Here is a 22423-nt window from a genome sequence, read left to right as displayed (position 1 = left end):
AAAGTTTCATTGACATTGCTGCAAGGGTTTTTGGGTTTTAATAAAAAAACATAATCCCATTTTGTGAAATAGAGTTTCATAGCTCGATCAAAAATAATAATAATAATAATAATAATAATAAAACAAAATAAAATTTAAAAAATTTAAAAAAAAAAAATAATAAAAAAAAAATAAAAAGAAATTAATAAATGTATCAAGACCAATGTTTCACAAAAACTGAGTTATTGTGTTAAGTATGACTGACATATGGACAGATGAACAGCGGTATACCACAATATGTCCCATCTAGACAGACGTATAAAATTGTTAAGAAAGACTGTTTGCATAAATCTTACTTTTTCATAAAATTTTACCCCAAGTATTTTATCTTGCCTTGCTTTGCTCACCGTTTACTTCTATTTACATTCTCCTGAAATCCTGTCCCTGATGTTGTTTGTAAGATTTGTTCTGTCATCAGTCATTTTTGTAATTTCAGAATTGTTTGATCAGCAGAGATTTCCCCCTTGCTTGCTACTGTGGAAGCAACCATTTGATTTATGGGGGAAAAGGCTAGGATGAAATTGTGTATCCTGCCTTTTCATCATATCCACTACCCCCAAACCAATCCATAGAAATCAATTCCCTTTAATATGTTTATTTTTGAGTTTTCCTATGATATGTAGTAGAATTGTCAGACCAACAACAGTATTCAGTAAGCTGTGATCATACCACACATCCCAAAATGGAAATCAAATGATCAGTATCTTCAAACTTAAAATATTGGCTCCAATTGGACGTGATCTCGAAATTCTGGCATAAGAGAGGATCTGTTCCAGCGTTTCCTTTGATTTTCTATATAATCAACAAAATTGTTCAACATATCTAAGTTGAGCAGTCCATCCATTGGATATGTCAATAAGTAGTTCTATTGTGTTTTACTTGTATTTAACCTTTGCTATTACAGTAAAATAATTAACAAAACAAGTCTGAATATAACTATAACTTCTTTATTAGGTCTCCAGACTGACATTAACTGGTGGCAAACTGGCAATGTACATTGTTCATACATTACAAGGTATGACAGATGTGTACATATGTACAATATTCTACCAGTATGCACGTTATTCCTACATCACCGCAAACATACAATGCATACTGTACATACAAAACTTTGATGGATTAGAACCATATTGTTTATTTGAATGCTACATTTAAACCTGCACTTAACTTAGTACAATCTAAGTATATATATATATGTATAAAGGTCTGAAAAATTCCCAACGATGTTAGAACTGTCAAATTCGCGATGCAAATTTTTGGTCATTCCCTCCGCGGGACTCGAACTCGCACCACCTGCAAAAATGTCCAGCGCCCTAGACCACTCGGCCAGCTAGGCTACATAAAATACTTTGTGCAGGCGATGTTGCCATAGATGTCACAGCGGTACGAGTTCGAATGCCGCAGAGGGAACGACCAAAAATTTGCATCGCAAATTTGAGTTCTAACATCGTTGGGAATTTTTCAGACCTTTCTATATGTTTACATATCTTCCCTATATCAATATGACCCGATGGAGCAGTGTAGTGAATAGAGTCGTCAAATTCTGACATATATATATACATATATTTCAACATCCCTCCCGTTTAAATATACATTATCCTAGTGAATATTTAGTTAATGGGGAGCAGTATTTCAGTTTATATTGAGATTGTGTATTCAACTATTCATTGACAGATCTGACTTCTATACAAATCAGTCGTTGTTGGATGTTCTGTGCATAGAAAATGTCAAGTTTACTTATCTATCAAAGCTTTGATGCAGCTTGACATTTCACACACTGGAGTTGTTTCTTGTATATTTTTTGCATTTAATACTACATGTCTATCACAAACAGCTATGTATAACATCCAGGAAGGCAGAGATTTTTAAAGGTGCAATGAAAGTACATAGTAACTTGAATCAACAAAATACACAGTAATATCAACTTATAAGTATGTATTGGTACTCTTATTGGTATCACAGAGGCTGAAATTCCATTACTTAAAACCAGGAAAAATCAAGAAGCAGCTGACTGCATGCCACATTTGTTGAACTGCATCAATATTTATACATATTTACAGTAATAATTTTTAAAAGATACTAGTTTTAATAAAGATAGTATTCATTTTTTTTTTATAATTTATCCACATGAATGTGAAATAAATGTAGCAGAGTTCAGAATTCAGCTCGTCATGAAATGAAGTAGCTCCTAGATACTGGTATATTAAAATAATATTCCAAGAGAAATTCATTTTTGCTTACAATGGTAAAGGGACATAATCATGTAAATATACGATTTAATCTGTTGTAGCATCAGAGGTAGATCAAGGACAGTTAAACACCATATTCTACTGAGTACAAGTACATGTAAGGATTAGAAAGACTTAATTTAATAAGATTTTTTTAACGGGGAATTTTTCATTGCTTAAATACATTCTCAACTGACAGAAATTAAATCTTCACACAAATAAAAGTTGATATAGAGAAAATTTTTATTAAACATTTAGAAAAAAAATGGCAAGGAAACATTGAATTTCATTGTAAACAATTTCAAAATGATCAAATCTTTTTTCAATCATCCGTAATCTGCAGAATGAAGCACAAAAAGGACTGTTTTGGAGGTGCCCTGAATACAATTTAGCAATAAAAGGTTCTGTAGCGTATTTAAAAAGAAATATATATCCATATTAATGCTATGTCTCCCTGATTTTTACATCAATCTGTACAGAACAGTCATTGGCAAATGAGCATTAGACTGAATAAAGTTTTACAAATAGTAACAATTGTAAATAATCCTACCAGGGAATTACACATAGCTGTACTTATAAATATCACAGAATACAACATTAAAACAGATGTTTATATTTTCTCTTATGAGAATAACAATAATTTATAGCAAACAATTGTAAGGATTTGTCCTACGTCTCACAATACATTAGTTCAAGCAGAACATTCTATTAAGCTTCTTTCTAGAAAGCAGGAATACAGATTATTACAAATGATTTGATTTGATAGAACCAACTAATGTTATTCATATTTCACCCCATACAAAAGGCAATGTTGTTACTATTAAGATACCTAAATTGTTTAAAATGTCATTAAGATTGTCACACTGATCTGACAAACAGGCATGGTGAACACAGTACATACATGCAGCCCCTTTTACATCTTACAAAAGTTTTTTTTAATCAGTTATAGATTCGATTACTGTAAACGTAATAATTTTTGTGATTTCCGTGGTGGACAAAAAAATGTAAAAATAGTGTTAAAAAATATCACTGTATTGCGCTCTGAATTATGTTAACATGACAAAATTAGCAACCGTGAAAATTAATATGCTTACAGTATATAGCTTGTTACATTGTTACAAGAAGATTATTGTTAAATGATGGTATTTTCGGCACCAATTTAAGCAAGTTCTTAAAACGCCTTCTTTTAAATATCAAGATTTGATAAATCTGATACTCCATAAGTTACAATGTAAGATACTCTTTCTTTAATTAACGACATTCATTATGTACTCCTTATCAGGAAGACATTAGTTTACGATTATATACTAAACAAAGGTTTTTAGATGTGAAGAAAACAAGACCAGTCACTGTAAAGTGGAAATACATCTCCAAGCACAATAATATCTGAAATGCTTCTATAATAATGTATCATTGAACAATTCTTTGGGTTAATCAATTGACGTTTTTGTTCCATTGGCTCCCATAGCAATGCCTCCTGATCTTACAAGTAATGAAACCAGTTGACCTTGATTTAAATATTTTGATAACTTTTCTGAAACCAAAGTGAAAGTTGTATATTTCTTAAAACAACATAATCTGAAACTGGTTAAAATTATCCAAACCTTTAAACATAAAATCATAAAATAAAATATCATACTTTAAATATATTTCAATGATGTTACAATAGAAACCAAATCAACATCTGCCAAGAATGAAAAACTTGCATGTGAGAATACCAGTATTTATACACCATGTTGAAAGATGGTTAATACATTTGTTGGAAATTAAAAGAAATACAATTTTCTGGTTGTGAGTTTTCTATTTGTCTGTTATGATACTCCATGGGAGTAAAACCTGCCAAATATATTTCAATGAGTGGCAAGAAAAGTCTGATTGATCATATTTGAAGTTTCTAAAATGATGGTGCATTTGCTTAATAAAATAAAGTTTAACACATGCTTTATTATGTAACAGTAGCTAGTGACAATCTTACAATTATCAACTTCCCAGGTTGAACAAATTATAAAATATCAATCTTGATAGTCAAATATTCAAAATCAATTATCTTACCAAGGCTCATGAATAAAAATTTTCCTATACAAGACCTCTCAATCACTTCTTATCTTGATTCAGTATTTTGCTCTAGTATAGTAATACCACAGAACAAGACACATTTCTCCCTAATGAAGTGCAGCAAGATGAATATGGAGAAAATGACAGTAAGACAACCAGTGGCAGATCTAGAGGGGGTGCAGGGGGTTGGCATCCCCTTTTTTATTGGGAAATTCGTCATTTTCAAGTGTAAAATTCAAAGTGTCTGGATCTGGCTCTGGATAACCAATGAAATAGTCATTTATCCACATAAAAAGACTTACTGAATCCATTACATTTACATCTTTCAATATCCAATTTTAAATACAGTATAAATCAGCAAATCTATATCATAAACAAAAAAATATTACTGAGAGTTATAAAATTAATTTTTGAAGTTAAATACTGTATACATAATAATTTTTGCTATTCACGCAGTGGACCGTTAAAAGCCAGAATAGTACCAACAAAATTTATTTAACATAAATAACACTGATAATTTGTTGAAACTGTGAATATGTTCACTTGACAGAATCTGCAAAATAAGCCTGAGAAAATTAAAATATAATTCAGTGGACAACCTTATTTAATGCCATAGGTTGACAAGATCTGAACTTCATGTATTCTTTACCAGTTTAAAATATATCAGATTTATATTTATCCATTATTTACAAAAATTGGTCTTACTGTGTAAAAATGCATCAAAATCATCCAGTGATCACATGTCCTTGTCTGATAAATTAGTTGCAATATTTTTTTCCTTAGTTACAGATGATATATACACATTCTAATTATTGATAAAAACTGCTTTCACAGTTATGACCAGTATCACAAAACAAAAATCAAAATTTTGGTCCTAAACCGATAAAATACAGAAGTAATGCAAGAGGATATTTTGATGAAAAGTCCATCATTAACAAACAGACATGGCAAATTACAGCAGTAGCATACAAGGGCTAGTAATGGCTCTTCTACAGGATTGAACATTTATGTATATAAAGTGGTAGACCCAGAGAGAATGGGGTTCCAAAAAATAAGGGGGGGGGGTGTTCCAGTCTATAATTTGTATTGTCAATTTATATTCCAAAATCCATGAAATTCATAATTTTTTCTTTGACAAATGATTGGATTCCAACCCCAAACCTCTCAAATCCACCACTGTTTATATTCTGTTAAGACAGGTAATCGTGATGTTGTATTACCTGAGAAGCTATCCTCCAATGTTACTAGTTTAATTATTCACTGTCTTCATCTTTATTACCTAATACAGGCGTTTCTTCTGGAGATGGTGATTTAAATGTCACTACATTTCCCTTCAAAAGATCCTCTCTTGATATTTTCAGTGCTGGATTTATCTGCCCTTTGGTCTCAATGGTCGGCGTAATTGCAGTGAGTTCAGATGGACCTTTGTAAGCCAAAGAAACAGCTTCCTCTGGAATATTTACTATACACTGGAATACATCCCAGTTTCGAGGAAGCCTCCCACTCTCAAACAGATATTTCATTGGATATGATACACATATAATGGATGCAAATGAGATTATCATACACAATGTCTTAAAGGGAAACAACTGTGATTGCCCCACCTCATCAAACCATGGATATTTGACTAACGGTGGAATTTTCAAGCTTTTTTCTCCACCAGTTATCCTGAAGATCCATCCGGTGATAAATCCTGCCAGTGATCCATAAGTGTTGGTTCCAGATAAATAAACAACGGAAACCAACTGTGGGAACAAAATGACATAAACTAAATCAGAACACAGGAACCAAAGGTCATAAATTGAGTCTACTGTAATCGCCATCGCAGTTGCCATAGCACCTACACCAAATATACCAAATCTCATCACCCAAATTATCTCCCTTTCTGATGCCTGAAAAAAGACAACAAAAGCTTTATTTACAACTAATTCATAATAAAAATTGTTTCCATTTCCACCTTAGATCTGCCGGACACACCTAGGAGGATCTCCACAACATTGTTGTTACGATCATAGAACATAATAAAAACTGGTCAAAATGTAAAAGAGTGTCTCGGGAAAGCTTTTGGATGAAGAAATTACAAACAACTTCCCCAGATGGAATAAACGAGAAAAAATAATCCATTTTTAGGTCTTGGTCTAAGGCTGGTACAGCACTACATGCTATACATCAATACGCCGTACTACTATACTTTGACTTTTTTTTAATTGTTTTCCACAGTTAATTTTTATTTTTAATTTTGATATAAAGACCCCCTCTGTTATTTTCAATCAGGCTCCTTATCATTTGCTTATGATAAAGGTACAATCACCCACAGCGTACGTGATTCAGCTTCTGAATCTGTTTTGATCTTGAACTTTGTGAGTTTTATGCTCATAAGGTTTTATGAGTTTTACCCTGAAGAAGGACATCAGTTATCCGAAATATTCAATGTAAATTTTACCATCTTCTGGTGATGTTTAACATATTTAGATGTTATTTAATTTATTGTTGATTTTTAACGATCCATCTCTTAACTGAATTCCTTTTGAAATTGGTTATATTTGGCTAGGTGTTAGGTTTACCTAAGTTAGAAAGTTAGAAATGCATTCAAATTGGTACCTAAGAACTTTGAAAAGTGTCTGGTTTAGACAGGTTTCCTTATTATTCAGGATTCTGTTTAAACATGCTTCACTGTGCTTTCTTAGGCTGGGGACAAACAGAACTACTCAGCCTATCTCATTACCCACAAACAAAAAATACCTTGTATGCACTAGGTGGAGGAATTTATCAAAATTTTGTCCAAATTGATTCTAAAATTATACTTTAACTTATTGATTTTTTTTCCGTCTAAGGTACTCTGTTTGCACCAAAATTCTTGAAGGAGTTACTGTTCTTTATTTCTAATGATGTCTAGCTAAAATGATAAGCGCCACCTGGATGATTGAATTACCTTGGTCTGAAGATTGCTACATCTCTTCCAAATAATTTAATAAGATTTTTCTTTCTGCATCTGAAGTTATTGTTTAGTGTAACTGAAATAGCTGAGGTTCTAACCAATGCTTACCTGTTGTCGAAAAACACATTTGTAAATGTTTCTAGCAAACATGGCACTAGCAGAGAGAATGGAGGAATCAGCAGACGACATCACGGCAGCAGATACAGCTCCAAGTCCAAAAAATGAAACCCAAACAGGGCATAAGTACTGAAGTACTAATGGTAAAATTAACTTGATATTCTCACTTGTAAATTCACCACTGTGACCTTCAACTCGGACATAATCTGTCATATTCCAGTCTAGAAATAGAAGAATGCTGTATATGGTAAGTGGTTATATTTGAGGTGATTTAATTTTTGCTATATGCAAAAATTAAATCACACAAAATATTTTTGAAAATAAAATAGAGTTAGTCTTTGTCTTATACATTGAACTGTCTGTCTGCCACGAAAATAACATAACACAAAAAGCCACACCCAGTTAATGTGAAAAAATACACTAATACAGTAAAACTTGCATGTTTAATATGCTCTGGTTTACTGCTTTGTATAATTTCATTCCTAGAATTAAGCCTGGCAAACCTAAAATATGGAGTTGCATGCTTTGTTGTTCTAGAGTAATTGAGGGAACCAAGGTTATAGCGGTAATCAAAAGAATTGTAATCCAGGGACAAAGACCAGACATGGAAAACAGACATACACAACAAAGAACATAAAGTAAATAAAATCATACAAACAAAGTAACAAAAGCAAATGAGCAACTCAGACTCCACTAAAAACTGGGAGCATGGACCAGGTGCACTGGTAGGGTAAGCGTCCTCTGCTTTTCTAGAAACACCTTCCGAGTTGCTCATAAAAAGTCAAGTCCGGGGGAGACAAACAAGGAAAGGAAAACTATGGCCCATTGAATAAATCAGTTGTCATGCTGTAGATGGATACACCATAACGATCCACGAGTTTATGATGACGACAATAAAATTTCTGTAGTGATGACTTCAATCTTGTAGCAACATAACCCTGCTCCAGATGCCTATTTGTTAGAGTTCTAGCACGATTCAAAAAGTCTGCATAGTTTTGGCAAGCTCTGGCATAACGTATGAGTTGTGATATGAACACTCCATACACAGGTGCTGAAGGGATGTTGCCACAGATGAAATGAAACTTGACAATTCTGAATGAAAAGTCATCACGTTTGTCATAAAGTTTGGTCAATAGTTTTCCTTTACCATTTGATTTCTAAGTGTAGGTCAAGATATGAGGCAGACAGGTGTCTGTAGTATCCTTTATCTCAAGTTCTAGGGATACCCCACTCATAAAGGAAGCTGATTTTAGATAGCACAAAAATTTACTTGCAAAGTATGTCCTGTCTAAATAAAGACACATACCAAATAATATTTGAACCCAATCCGTCTAAGTGCAGATTTTTGTGACAATTTTTTCTATCATTCTGTGTAGTGAAAATTGGTCCCATGAAACAGGAAGTTGATATCATAAAGCTTATCAAAACTGCTTATCAGGTACAGTATGCCCCAAATATATCAAGCCACACACCAAATTTGAAATCAATGCATTCATTGAGAGCCAAGATAATTGCAACGGAATTTTAACAGACAGAATGATAGAATAATAGACAGAATGATGGATGGACAGAAAAGATGATGATCAGAAAAACCCTCTACTTGTTGAATGGGCATATAATAAAGACTCACTAGTTTCTGTTGCTATGGCACCAATGAGAACAGCAGGTATTGCCATGACAACACATCCTACAGCAGCAACATAGGATAGAATCTGTGCATTGGCAGCAGTCTTGGCTGAGAGTACTCTTTGAAAGTATACCTGTAATAATGAAAATCAATATTTGTAACTTCTATACACAGGCAAAATATTTTCAAAAGATTTTCTTCTAAATTGAGTAAATAAATTTTGTCAAGTCTTCACATGAAATTCATGTGAAATTTTCATTTGAAAATCATATGAAGTGAATTTCACAAAAAAGTTAAAAAAATATTTTTATATCCAAGATATATAGATTTAAAACTACAAATACCTACACACGTGTGAAAGAAACACAATTTTGGCGACCTATGTTGGAAGATAAAAAGTTAAAAACTAAAAATTTGTAAAAAATTCTTTCTCAAGTAATTAGAAAAACACAGACTAATGAATAAATTCTAAAAAAAAAGAGCCTTCTACCTGCCAAGGTATTCCACCAAAAATCAAAAGTAGATAACTGTCTATATAGGTTCCAGCAGAACTTAATTCTAAATCCTTTATCCACAATGTTGAAGCATTGTTCAGTATACTGCCTGTAGCCTCATTTGTCATGGCAAATGGAATGGTCACCCACTGGAAGACAAAGCAATCAAATCTAATCAAATTAAATTTTAACAATATGGCAACAACCCTATATTGTGATATTGGGTGAGATGTCCATGCTCACACGGTTCTGCAAGAATCAGACAAAATGGAAAAAAATCAGAAACATAAATGTCAAAAACCCACCAAACTGACAATTTAATATCACTCAAGGCTACTCTCTCCTACTTTCTCTATTTGAAAAGATGTTATTTGATCTCTGCATTATGGATTTTTCAACAGAATGTTAAAACAAATGAAGTTTTCCACATTATCTGTCCTCCAAATGTTCATTTTCATTTCAATGCAATTATAACTAAATTTACAAAAGTGATATGGAAAATCTTGTCTTTTTTCCTTGATTCTGATGGTGCAAATGGTCAAAATAAACTTACAAAATGCTCTTTTTCTTCATATCATGTTTCACCCACTGCCTGATTCTTACTGAGAATGGCACTTATACAGTATTTTATTCAGATCTTAAGAAAATTAAAGAAAATTAGTCACATATCCAGTATACCTAATATTTTTCTATGCAAAAATGAAGAAAATAATTCTTATAATATAAGCAAAGCATGGTGTAATAAGAACTCACATTTAATATGAGTAATCAAGCAACATCGACAACATATTTGTCCAGTGTGGTGAACCCATTTTTCAGCAAAATTCAGCATTCCAATAGGAACAATTGTGCTCTTCTACTCGCTGACCTATATCTTCACTCTTATGAGGCTAACTTTATAGCTAATCTGATCCAAAGGAAGAGCCATCCTTTAGCCAGATCTTTTGATCTCAATTTCTGCTGTATAGATGATGTATTGTTGTTAAACAATCCTAGTTTCATCTACCCCAAAGAACTTGAGATAAAGAATACTACAGACATTGTGAAATCAGTCTCATATCTTGACCTTCACTTAGAGATAAATGTACAGGAAAACTATTAACCACACTATATGACATACACATTCTGTATTGTCAACTTTCTTTTCATCTGTGGCAATGTCCCTTCACAACCTGCATATGGAGTTTTCATATTACAACTCATACATTATGCCATAACTACACAGACTTTTTGTATCACACTAGACTTCTTACAATTAAGCTTCTAGAACAGGGTTATGTTGCTTCTAGATGAAGTCACTATGGTCATCATCATAAACTTGTGGATTGTTATGGAGTATCCATCTGCACCATGAGAATCGATTTGTTAAACATGTCATAGTTTTCTCTTCCATTTTCGTCTACCCCAGATATAACTTTTTATAATCAACTCTACAGGTTTTTCTAGAATAGCAGAGGACACTTACCCCACACGTGCAGTTGGTGCAGTTTTTAGCGGAAATCAAGTTGCTCATTCACTTTTGTTTCTTTGTACTGGTACATGTTATTTTGGTTATTTCATGTTCATTGTTGTGTGTGTGGCTATTTTCCCTGTCTAAAACTTGTCCCTGGATTACATTCTTTTGATTTCCACTAGAATCTTGGTTCCCTTGATAACTCTTTAACATGTCTGGTGGGCAGAAATGTAAATGTATATTTTAGATATGTCCTGGGTCATTGCAATACAAGTACTAGTCAAGAAATTAGTACTCGCCCCCTAGGGAGTGCTCAAATCATGAAAAAGCAACTATATAGAAGACTGTAAATGGGTTATAGACGTCATTTAAAAATCAAGACCTAAAGACCAAAATTCTCATACCACATACCATATTATTTATACATGCATTTGTCTCTATTTTAGCTCTGAGTCTTAATACTGAAATGTGAGTTACAGAATAATATTGTTTAGGCTATCATAAAAAAAATCAAAGGTAGGAAAATTTTATTTTTAATTTTATTCATCAATTTATGTGAAAAATGCTGTCAATTATTAAGGATATTTACCTTAATTGCAAAAAAATAAAAAAAATTAAAAAATTGGGAAGGGTGAAAAAATTTGGTCAGAAGGGGATGAGAATTCAGGATATTTTTTTTTACTTTGGCCTTAAAGACAAAGTCTTGAAGAAACAGATTCTGGTTTTTAAACCGAATTGCTTGCTTTAGAATTTGTCTCTGATCTAGATGAGTTTAAGAATAAACCTGCTTACAGATCAAGACAAAGAAGTCCTCAAGACCAAGATTCTGTTCTTGTACAAAACTGTGTGAATGATTTCAGGTTTTGGCCTAGGGAAGATTCTGTGTATAAATGTTACAGACCTGACAAATAACACTCTATTATTTTTCATCCATTAGGTATAAGGCTTAGCCAATTCAATAATATGCCCTAAACAACTGGATAACCTTCAACAATGTTTAAACATATTATTTAATATCATACTGAAAGAACAAGCCCCAGAAGACACTCTAAGAAATCAATAACACCTTATTAACTGTCAATGAAATTCAAGACCTGATTTAAACTCAGAGATGATGAGAGACAATGTCACTCCTGAAGAACTGTCACATGAAAACTGTCAATAATTAGGACTATTCAAGTTACAGTACACACAAAGATGATGTTCAGGAGATAGAGTTATATTTTCTTTGATTACTAGTAAATGACAATCTCCTGATGAACTTCATAGGAAATAAACTAGACAAATGCATTTATTATTTTAATAGAAAGTAAAAATCTCATTCTCAGATAAATACCTGAGGAATTCTCATTAAATCGATGGCAGACCAATTCCATCCCTTGAAATTCACCATTGTACCATTATTTTAAGAAAATGATATAGAGTCAATCAGCAGCATGACTGCAAATTTTATGATTTCAAATAAGCAAATATTCTAACCTAACATCTGATGCCATTCAAAATGCATTATTATACTATAACCCTGTTTGAATTTGGGCACTTTTTGAAGTTGCAGTAAAATCTAGCCAAATCACATTGTAAAGTACATATACTTTTGACCATCAACAAAACTACAAATTTTGGAGGCCAGCTTTTCCAACCAAGAGAGGATAGAAAACTATCATATTCAACCAATCTTTTCTGATTTGCCCACAAAGAGACTATAAATTCAACAAAATTGCTTCTATAGAAGTGTTGTAACACTTGAAGTTATTTCTAAGCATGGTCATAAATTGAAAGGAGAAGAAATACAGACTCCATAGTGTTAACCTTTGGAACAGTTCATGTGGAAGATTCTCCCTCATAAACACTGACTCATGTGGGAGATTTTTAGATAAAAGCAATTTTATTGATGTAAAATTCAATTATGTAGTATTTTTTCACAGAAAATATAGTAATTTTAACCAAAAGTCCCCCACAAATCTATCTTTTTTAATGTGAGAGATTCAATTTTTTTCTTTGATTCTGTGGGAGTATCCCCATAAAGTGGAGGCTTAACAAGTATGAGATTTCCTTTTAGGTAGAAGTGTTTTCAATTATTTCTCAACTACATATAATGAATTCAAATTTCAATGTGCATTTGTTAGTGGGCATGCTAAAATCTAAATGTTACTATTACTATATAATTAAACATGTTTCTCAAATGAATATGGAATAAAAACAGCCAATATAAAAAAAATCTTGAATTCTCAAAAAGGAAGGGATAGATTCACTAACACTACTTTCTGGTCTATCATTTTGTAAAAATATCACGTTACCTGGTTGGTTCTGAAAAGTCCTTTAAGACTAGTTTATAGTTTACATAATGTTGAAAGACTTCTTGTAAACAGAATTTAAAAGGTGGTATATCATTATTATGCCCCAACATACTATTTCTTACATTAAGATTTGTATTTTTAAAATTTTTTAATCAATAAATAGCTCTACTGCGCATGTCTTACCAGTTTGTAAGTGATTTTTTCATCTTTGATGCATATCCTTATTTATATCATAATATAATAAGGGTAACAAAAAAATCACCGTATAGTAATCCAATCAAGTCATCCAAATCTGGCAAAATAGATAATACACCACCGTAAGAGACATTATGAGATGCATTTCCTCATACCCCTGATTCCGAAGTCTGTTACGCAGATATTTATGTTATTCAAGGAAATCAGAGTAGGTACTTGCTCTGGTATAGTGAATCAATTATGAAATATAAACACAACATACTGGAGATGAAAGTATACTGCTGCATAGGTCGGGAAAATTTATATTACAATTTAAGTCATCTCTTCTATCATAAATCTAGGTGCTGAGATGACCACTGTTGTGGTGTCGAGACGTAAGTAAAAAAATACAGTACAAGCTGTTTCTGTAGTCTTCTTTATCTTGAACTCTGGTTGATATATTGACAGTAACCATTTATCAAAGGAAGGATTGTTAATGGACAATACATCATCAATATGTATGGATGTAAAAATTAAAGGATTTAGCATCTTTTATATTTTTATTCCTCATGTCACAAACCTGTTTTTTGTGCAGCATACTTTATCCTTCTGCCATGTTTTAGATTCACATTAGAAGTATACTCTATTCTATACCTCTCACTCCACTACACTCCTTTTACAAAACAAGTCTTGACACTCCTGTTTCTGACCCTACCTCATCATTATACAGACTTGTTGCCATTATTTTAGATATTGGTTTCCACAGACTCTTTAAACCAGTTTGTGTGAAAAGTCAAGATGAAGAAAAATGATCATTTCTTCCACTACCGTTTGTCAACAAAGGTGTAGATGCAATTAATTTGGCTAACATCCTCCATCACAAAAACATTACCAACAAAATTTCCCCATATTTCAAGGACAAATTCATACTAATTATTTCATATTCCTATACTTCACCCATCACATCCAAAATTTTCAATTATAAAAGGCTATTGCAGAACCTCGAGATTGATGACTTCAAGGCTAAAACACCTGACTGTTCTTGCAAAAACTTTCCATTCAAATATGGTCCTTCTGGTCATGTGGTTACAGGAGATTTATCCATCATCGAATACGAATCTCTGCGTAATACCCTTTATAAAGGTCCCACTACCATGAACCACGCTCCATAAATTGGAACTATAACTTTAAAGTTCTTATGGATGCTGTGGAGGACTATGCAAGACCAAGAAGACATTGATTCGCTGTCAGAGTGGTTAAAGGCCGTGAGGGCTTTAATTTTGAAACGAATGAAAGTTTTAAGTAGGTCAATGAGTGCAATGCTACATCAGTTTTCAAAGACCCTGATGTAGCAAAAACATTGTCTACTATACATTACAAATATGTTGTCATACCAGCAGACAAAGCCCAAAACAACATTGTTTTTGTCTGCAAAGTTTTATATCCAATGTTTATTATCAGAGGTAGACGTGGAAAATAATAGCAGTGACAAGACCTATACTGCTACTACACTCTCCAAAGAAGAAATTGTGGAAAACCATAAATCTGTGCTATCCTCTTTTGGTCTCTCTACCAAGGATCATGACTGTGATTTACCGTCTATGTACTGAATTCCTAAACTCCGCAAGAATCCATACAAATAACGTTACACAGCTGGATCTGCAAAATGTACCACCAAACCTCTTTCAAAACTTCGATACTCACAGCTGTCAAAGAGGGTTTGCAGTCAATACCACAACACTTTTTACTCCCGTAGTGGTATTAATTCAATGTGGATCCTAAAAAATTTGAAAGATCTTTTGGAGACAATCAGTTCTAGACTATTATCAGAATATAATAGCATTAAAACCTATGATTTTTTAACACTGTATACTTCTATTCCACATACTCAGTTAAAATCCCGACATAAAAACATCACAAATCGTTGTTTTTCCAAAACAGATAGTACACCTAGATACAAATATATAGTTCTTGGTAGATATTCCTCATACTTTGTAAGAAATAACTCCAAATCATCTTCCAAATATACAGAAGAAGATGTTTGCAAAATGCTGAAATTTTTAATCAACAACATATTTGTCCAGTGTGATGGACGCGTTTTTCAACAGATACTGTGAAGTCAGCCTCAAATCTTGATCTACACTTTATGGTAAAGGAAAACTATTGACCAAACTTTATGACAAATGTGATGACTTTTCATTCAAAATTTTCAACTTTCCTTTTATCTGTGGCAAGATCCCTTCAGCACCTACATATGAAGTGTTCATATCACAACTCATTTGTTATGCCAGAGCTTGCCGAGACTACGTAGACTTTTTGTTTCACACTAGAATTCTAACAAATAGGCTTCTGGAGCAGGAATTAAGGTCATCAGTACAAAAGTTTTATGGTCATCATCATAAACTTGTGGATCATTACGGTGTATCCATCTGTGCCATGAAAACTGATTTATTCAACCTGTCATAGTTTTCCTTACCTCTTTCGTCTACCCTGGACATGACTTTTTATGTGCAACTCGGCCGGTGTTTCTAGAAAAGCAGAGGATGCTAACCCTACTGGTGCACCTGGTCCATGCTCCCAGTTTTTAGTGGAGTCCGAGTTGCTCATTTACTTTTGTTACTTTGTATGTATGATTTTAGTTACTTTATGTTCTTTGTTGTGTATGTCTGTTTTCCATGTCTGGTCTTTGTCCCTGGATAACATTCTTTTGATTACTCTTAGCAAAAACAATGGATGTGTAACCAAGAACAACATAATCTTTCGAATCACAAAAGATTTATGACTAAGTCTTTTCAAACGAGATTTCAATTTATCATATGACAATGTAGTGTGAAGAGTTGAAAAGTGAAAAGTTTGGAGAGAACTAATTTCTGAAGAGCTGCAGGATTTTAGGTTTTGAAGTAAATCTTCAGAATTTTTACGTGTCTACATATGATTAATGCCACTACAAGAGTACATATCAGACATGAAGAAAAATGTTCAAATTTCTTCATTATTTATCAATTTGTGTAACAGTAATAGAAGAAATTAGAACAATGTGCTATTATGCAATTTTTTAGGACAGACTAGTCACTGACACAAACTTCCTTCATATTTAAACATCTGTAAATATCTATGAAAGTTTGATAACATTATTTTAGTTGATTTTAATTTCCTGAAGGAATATCCTACGGGAAACTCCAGAATTAATGTGATTTGATATAAGTGAAACTGAACACACATTGCAATACCATATGAGTACACATTCTTACGAAGCCAAGAACCCTATAAATATTGGGCTCTTTACATTCATTTCAATCAGCTAGGTCATGACCAATGTTTGAACATGAAGGTTTGTTTCATCAAGAAAATTTACCATCATACTAACAGCCCTAAACTTAGAAGACCATACATCACAGATAGAGAGTTGTTTTGGATTAAAGCATTAGGTACTGCAATGTTTTTTTGTCAACAACTATTAAGTGTTCATTACATTAGAAAAAAATCTTTTTTCACAACATTTTCCATTTCCTTTTTAAACAAATCTTATATTTTATGTTTGTCAGTCATAGACTTTTCCAATTGAGTTCACCCCAGTTTTTTGGTCAGGTTTGTGCCATTGAAATAAAATTAGACCTATCAGTTCTTCCATCCAATCACTGCATGTAGAACTTAATGCAGTGACTGGATGGAACAATTGATAGGTCTAATTTAAATTAAATTGAGGTTTGTGCTGCTTACCTCTGGGTGTATTTTAATCTTTTTTGTAAGTCATTTTGTTTGTCTTTGTCTGTTTATATATTCTTGAACATGTTTAAGCTCATGGAATCCCCTCTCTGAAATCCTCTCTTTTCATTGTCTTTGGTATTAATTTTTGTTTGTTTTGGACAGGATTTGGGTTCAAACTTGAATTTACTGAACTAAAAAATATGTAAGCAGCACAACTATTGTCCAAATTGAGCTTTTCCAATAGATTTACCAAAACAATGCTGGAAATACAAAGAGAACAACGACAAAGTAAATGTCGTATGTCACATCTCACAAAGAAACTACTATCCAAACCAAACCTCATTTAAGGAGGTAGACCTAAGTTAAGGGACACAATTTTTACAAATAATTGGAATGTTTGAATTCAGCATTTTACATCAATCTCATGTAAACATAACTTGGATTGATTTCATTCTGTTTCAAATGAAAGCTTGATAGGCTTTGGTGAAATTGAATATGATTCAAACATATCACTAATTTCACAAGCAATAAATAGCCCTACTACACGTTTGACCTTGCATTGAAACTGATAAGAATAAACTTCAGAAGAAGTCTGGTTTACACAGGGTTGTGGTTTTATGCAGGTTTGATTTTACTGTACATAGCAGACACAAACAGTATAAAAATGTCTGCAGTGAAACCAATCTCAATTAACTATGAACCCCTAAAAGACTTGGGCAATGGTTCAAAGGCACTGATAATGATAAAAGGAACTCTAGAGGCTGTCTATGTAGTTTGACAGATATTCAGTAGGCTCATAGTTCCAGTAAGACATGAACCATTACAGATAATATTTGCAAATATACAGATTTCATCCCAATTTTTTTTATATTGAGTTTAGCTACTCTCCATAACTTTTGTGTAAATAATTTAATCAAACTTAAATTGATCTGAATTTTATAATAATAACTGTACAAAGTTTGAAAAGGATCCATCAATATCTTCTAAATGTATCATCTGGAAACCATCAGGTGACAATCAGACAGACAGACAAAGGGATAACACACAACATTTTGGAGAGTATCACATACCTCACCACTTTGTATGGCAGGGCAAAAAAATGCTTTTCCCAGAAATATTACTGACAATGCAACAAATTTTTTGGTACATGTAAAATACTCACCAATCCAACAAATATGCAGAACAGTTGTACAACATCAGTATAGGCTACAGAATATAGTCCACCAAATAATGTGTAGAATACAGCTATACACGATGATATTACTATAGACGAATTTGTATCTAAATCTATGATAACAGATAAAGTAGCACCTAAAATAAAAACACATAATTGTTATTAAACAGTAACAGTTGAAAAAGATGATTAATGACTGTAAAGACATCCAATTGATTAATTGATTGATTGTTGGGGTTTAATGCCCAAAGCAGCAATATTTCAACTATATGTAGGCAATAAACATGAAATGGATAATAAAATGGACAAGAAATGATGATTAAATGAAAAATGGGATTGGACACAAGGATAATTGGGTCGACAAGTTTTCATTGCCCCTGGAAATAGGGACAGGAGGTAAGGGTCGGTCAATATAGCTTCCTGCCGCGGAGCCCTGAGATTCCTCTGCCAATGGAATAGCATAGCAGGGTTCTTAAATATGCAAGGCACATGACATCTTTCCTATCACGGTGCACCACTATGGTTTGCAATCAGGTTTTCCATATTATGGCCTGACTTCGCCAGCATGAAGCATGTAACATGTACCCCATTCCACCACCTGGAGCACACAACCTAAATTTTAGTTTACATCTTGCAACACATATAATCTAACATATACTTACTTGTACATTACCACAAAATTGATCTTTATTTTATTCATCAACTTATGAAAAAACGAGAATAAGAAGACATGTATTCAAAAATTAAATAAAAAGAATGTTTAAATATGCATGTCTTTGACATATATTTCAGCTATTTTAACAATAAAATTTTTAGTTGAGCACAAACGGCATATTGTGAAATATTTCTGTTCTGGTATACATATACATTGCTCAAAATGTGGGGTGGTTAACAGGTATGAAACCCTATAATCACATTAATAAACATACCTAAAGCACCTAATATAGCTGCTGACCAGAAGACTTCTCCTAACAAAGCAGGTATATACAGTAAACCACCCATTCTCTCACCATACTTAATCTGGAAGGGATCCAACATCGTTACATACCCCTGTGCTCTCATTCTCTTGGCAAAGAACAAACCACCTGTATATAAAATAAATATCAAATAATTAAGAATTGACTGTTTCATTTTTGATAAAACATCAAAATGAAACATTCAATTTCATGTTTCTATTCTATTTTAGATATACATAGAAAATAGACAATACACAGTCATCAATAAAAGTAGTCAACTTAATTGATGGCATGGCCTATATAACTTGTTCAAAGATGTGTTTCATGGACTAATGAAACATTCTTTAAAACCGATTATCCAATGCAATAAGAATATTTTAATGATATGCAAAGTAAATGTAATTATTCTTATACTTTATACTTATTTTATGTAGATCAACAATTGAATTTCTAAGAGGTACATTGTTTTAAAACTACTTTACCACACCTTTTCATAGTGGTTTTTTGGCTTACTTTCATGTTGAGATTCATAGATAAATTCTCACTAAGTCAACAATCCAAGAACCAATGAAATTGATACATTGTGAACCAACAAATATAAGCCACTTCACAATAGTTACCTACCAAAAACAAGACTTAAGGCATAACCAAATGGAGCCTGGCACCACACAAAACCATAGGTATATATAACTTCAGCTGTTCCATTAATAAATCCACCACCAACCCATGTAGCTATAATAATAAAGTATCAAGGTTACAGTGGACTACAACTAAAGGACCAATATTATATGTTAATAAATGTGTAATTTCATATTGGCCCAGTTATAGGTTTAAGGTTTGTCATATAGAACAAGATGGTCAAATTGGTCCTGAGGCATTGCTGAGGGCTAATACGGCTGTCGAGGCCAATTAACCGAAACCTATAACAGGGCCAATGTGAAATTACATATTTATTGACAATTTTATTAACCAACTCAACTAGATGATTTGTAGAACAGTTGTTTTCATGTTTTACCAAGAACATGTAGGTTTATTTGCATTATTCAGTCTTAAATATCCTTTTTGTATAAAATGGAAGATTTTTTTGTGTTTCTGCAGCTTTTAGTTCTGGTGATCAAAGTTCATTAAATCCAATTCTAACTCAAAATGGCGGTGTCAAACGACCGGAAGTTATGATGCCGTATTGGCATTTGATCCATATTTGATCCATATTAGCCCTCTTTTTTCATATTGGCCCCGTATAGATGCCAGTTTAACATATTTGAACGTATTTTGGTAGTTGGTTAATAATGAGCATTACAAAGCCAAGTTTGGGGGGGGGGAGGGGATACAGGGATATTATCATATCCCACCAATAATTCATTGGTAATTCTGAAAATCAAAATTTCCATTCTGGAATTTTTAACATAATGGAAGTTGTAAAAATTAAAATCACATTTAGACAACTTGCAATAATTTTGAATTTACCACATAACTTCATAAAGAATAAACATCCTGTAAAACAGCGCAAAACATCAACAGGAAATGATTACTTTAATAACATTTCCAATTTAATACTTTTGTCAAGGAGAGATAACGAGATAGCTTGTACAGAATTCAAAGTGAATAATTGAAAGTTGGGATACATATCTGCTTTAAGACTAGTTAAACCATATCTTTTCTTATGGAAATTTTGAAGAAAAAAATGTACATTATATATATAGAAGTATACATAAATTTTATATTTATTGTGAATCACGACTGATCAACTTTCTGTTGTATAACTATTTACACTTACTTTTATCCATCTGCACCATGAAAACTGATTTGTTCAACATGTCATAATTTTCCTTTCCTCTTTCATCTACTCTGGACTTGACTTTTTGTGAGCAACATACCTGGTGTTTCTAGAATAGCAGAGGACGCTTATCCAACCGGTACACCTGGTCCATGCTCTCATTTTTTATTGGAGTCTGAGTTGCTCATTTAGTTCTGTTACTTTGAATGTATTATTTTGGTTATTTTATGTTCTTTGTTTTGTTTGTCTGTTTTCCATATCTGGTCTTTGTCCCTGGATTACATTCTTTTGATTTCCGCTAAAATCTTGGTTCCCTTGATTACTCTTTCAAATAGATGAAGCTCTGTGTGTGAAATTATATTGTCAGATTGGCAGGGTTTTGACATGCATATTCCTATTTTTTCCCCATTTGCCTGATTCTAACGATAGCTTACACTTAAAACAAAACTTGTTAGGATCAGATGTAGTTCAAACAAATTAATATTAATCAGAATTTCAAATGTTATAAAAAGATATTAGCTCAGTTTATTGACAATCAACTGCTAATTTACTCAAACATTATTGTCTTGAATTCCCCATTACAAAGAGTGATGATTATTATGACCAATTAGAAGCAATCTAACAGAATTCTCCATTTTCTTCACTTGAACGATTCCAGTCTTTACAATAATTACCTGTCATTGTAAAAGTGCCAACAAGCAATCCGATATTCCGTCCCGCCAACATGACATCCTCGCTCTCTAGATTGGATTCTCCTGTTGTTGTTTTCTTCTTCCTCCGTGCTGCCCATAATCCGACAAGAAGTATCAGAATGTAGAATAGAATTACAGAAATCAAACCAGGAATGTTGATTGTCATTTTCTTCTAAACTTCTGAAAGTAGTTTTTTTAATTAATTCTTCAAGTAAGAATCCAAGAACATTCTAATATTTATAAACTCAGGTAAAAAATAGTTCATATGAATATAATGTGAATCTAGGTTCATGTGAATCATGATATTAATGTGAATATAAGTTCAAATGAATTCAATATTAAATTTATGTGATTTATGAGTGAAATTCACTATACATGATTTTATGTGAAAATTTCACATGAAGTCTGTAACAAAATTTATTAGCACAATTCAGGTGAAAATCATGTGACATTAATGATAAAACATTTTGCCTGGGTATTTCTGCCTTTATGTCGGGTTATCACAGAAATAAAGCAAAATTTACTTTTCAACCTACAAACTTGAAAAATAGAAATAAATAGAAATTAATGAACATGCATTCTATAAATGGAAATGATACAACAAATAATGAGTGATGTTATAAATACTTAACTTAAAATTACTGCAATCAATAAACAAAATATATCCTCTCAAAAATATATATTGAATTACAGT

At 32.6% G+C, this 22423-nt stretch overlaps 1 protein-coding gene across 6 annotated transcripts in view; it reads right to left on the bottom strand.

Annotated features, from left to right (window-relative positions):
- Positions 1-970: 970 nt before the first annotated feature.
- LOC148620325 (high-affinity choline transporter 1-like) overlaps positions 971-22423 on the bottom strand; it is a 39420-nt gene continuing 17967 nt past the window's right edge. For 5 of the 6 annotated variants that reach the window (XM_088581104.1, XM_088581101.1, XM_088581105.1 and 2 more), the window contains exons 2-9: positions 21712-21909; positions 19885-19992; positions 19234-19389; positions 18293-18441; positions 9495-9647; positions 9008-9137; positions 7369-7598; positions 971-6214 (exon numbers count right to left, since the gene is read on the bottom strand). In XM_088581104.1, coding sequence (XP_088437230.1) covers positions 5576-6214; positions 7369-7598; positions 9008-9137; positions 9495-9647; positions 18293-18441; positions 19234-19389; positions 19885-19992; positions 21712-21895 — 1749 coding nt within the window. In that variant the 5' untranslated portion in view covers positions 21896-21909 and the 3' untranslated portion in view covers positions 971-5575. Of the gene's footprint in view, positions 6215-7368; positions 7599-9007; positions 9138-9494; positions 9648-18292; positions 18442-19233; positions 19390-19884; positions 19993-21711; positions 22390-22423 lie in introns of those variants that run through there. The other variant, XM_088581106.1, reaches the window with a different exon arrangement.

Source organism: Perna viridis, chromosome 4, assembly GCF_037379345.1.
Source record: "Perna viridis isolate PV_CMFRI_1.1 ecotype Kerala chromosome 4, ASM3737934v1, whole genome shotgun sequence".
NCBI classification, from domain to species: domain Eukaryota; kingdom Metazoa; phylum Mollusca; class Bivalvia; order Mytilida; family Mytilidae; genus Perna; species Perna viridis.
This window is presented reverse-complemented; position numbering and strand designations above follow the sequence as displayed.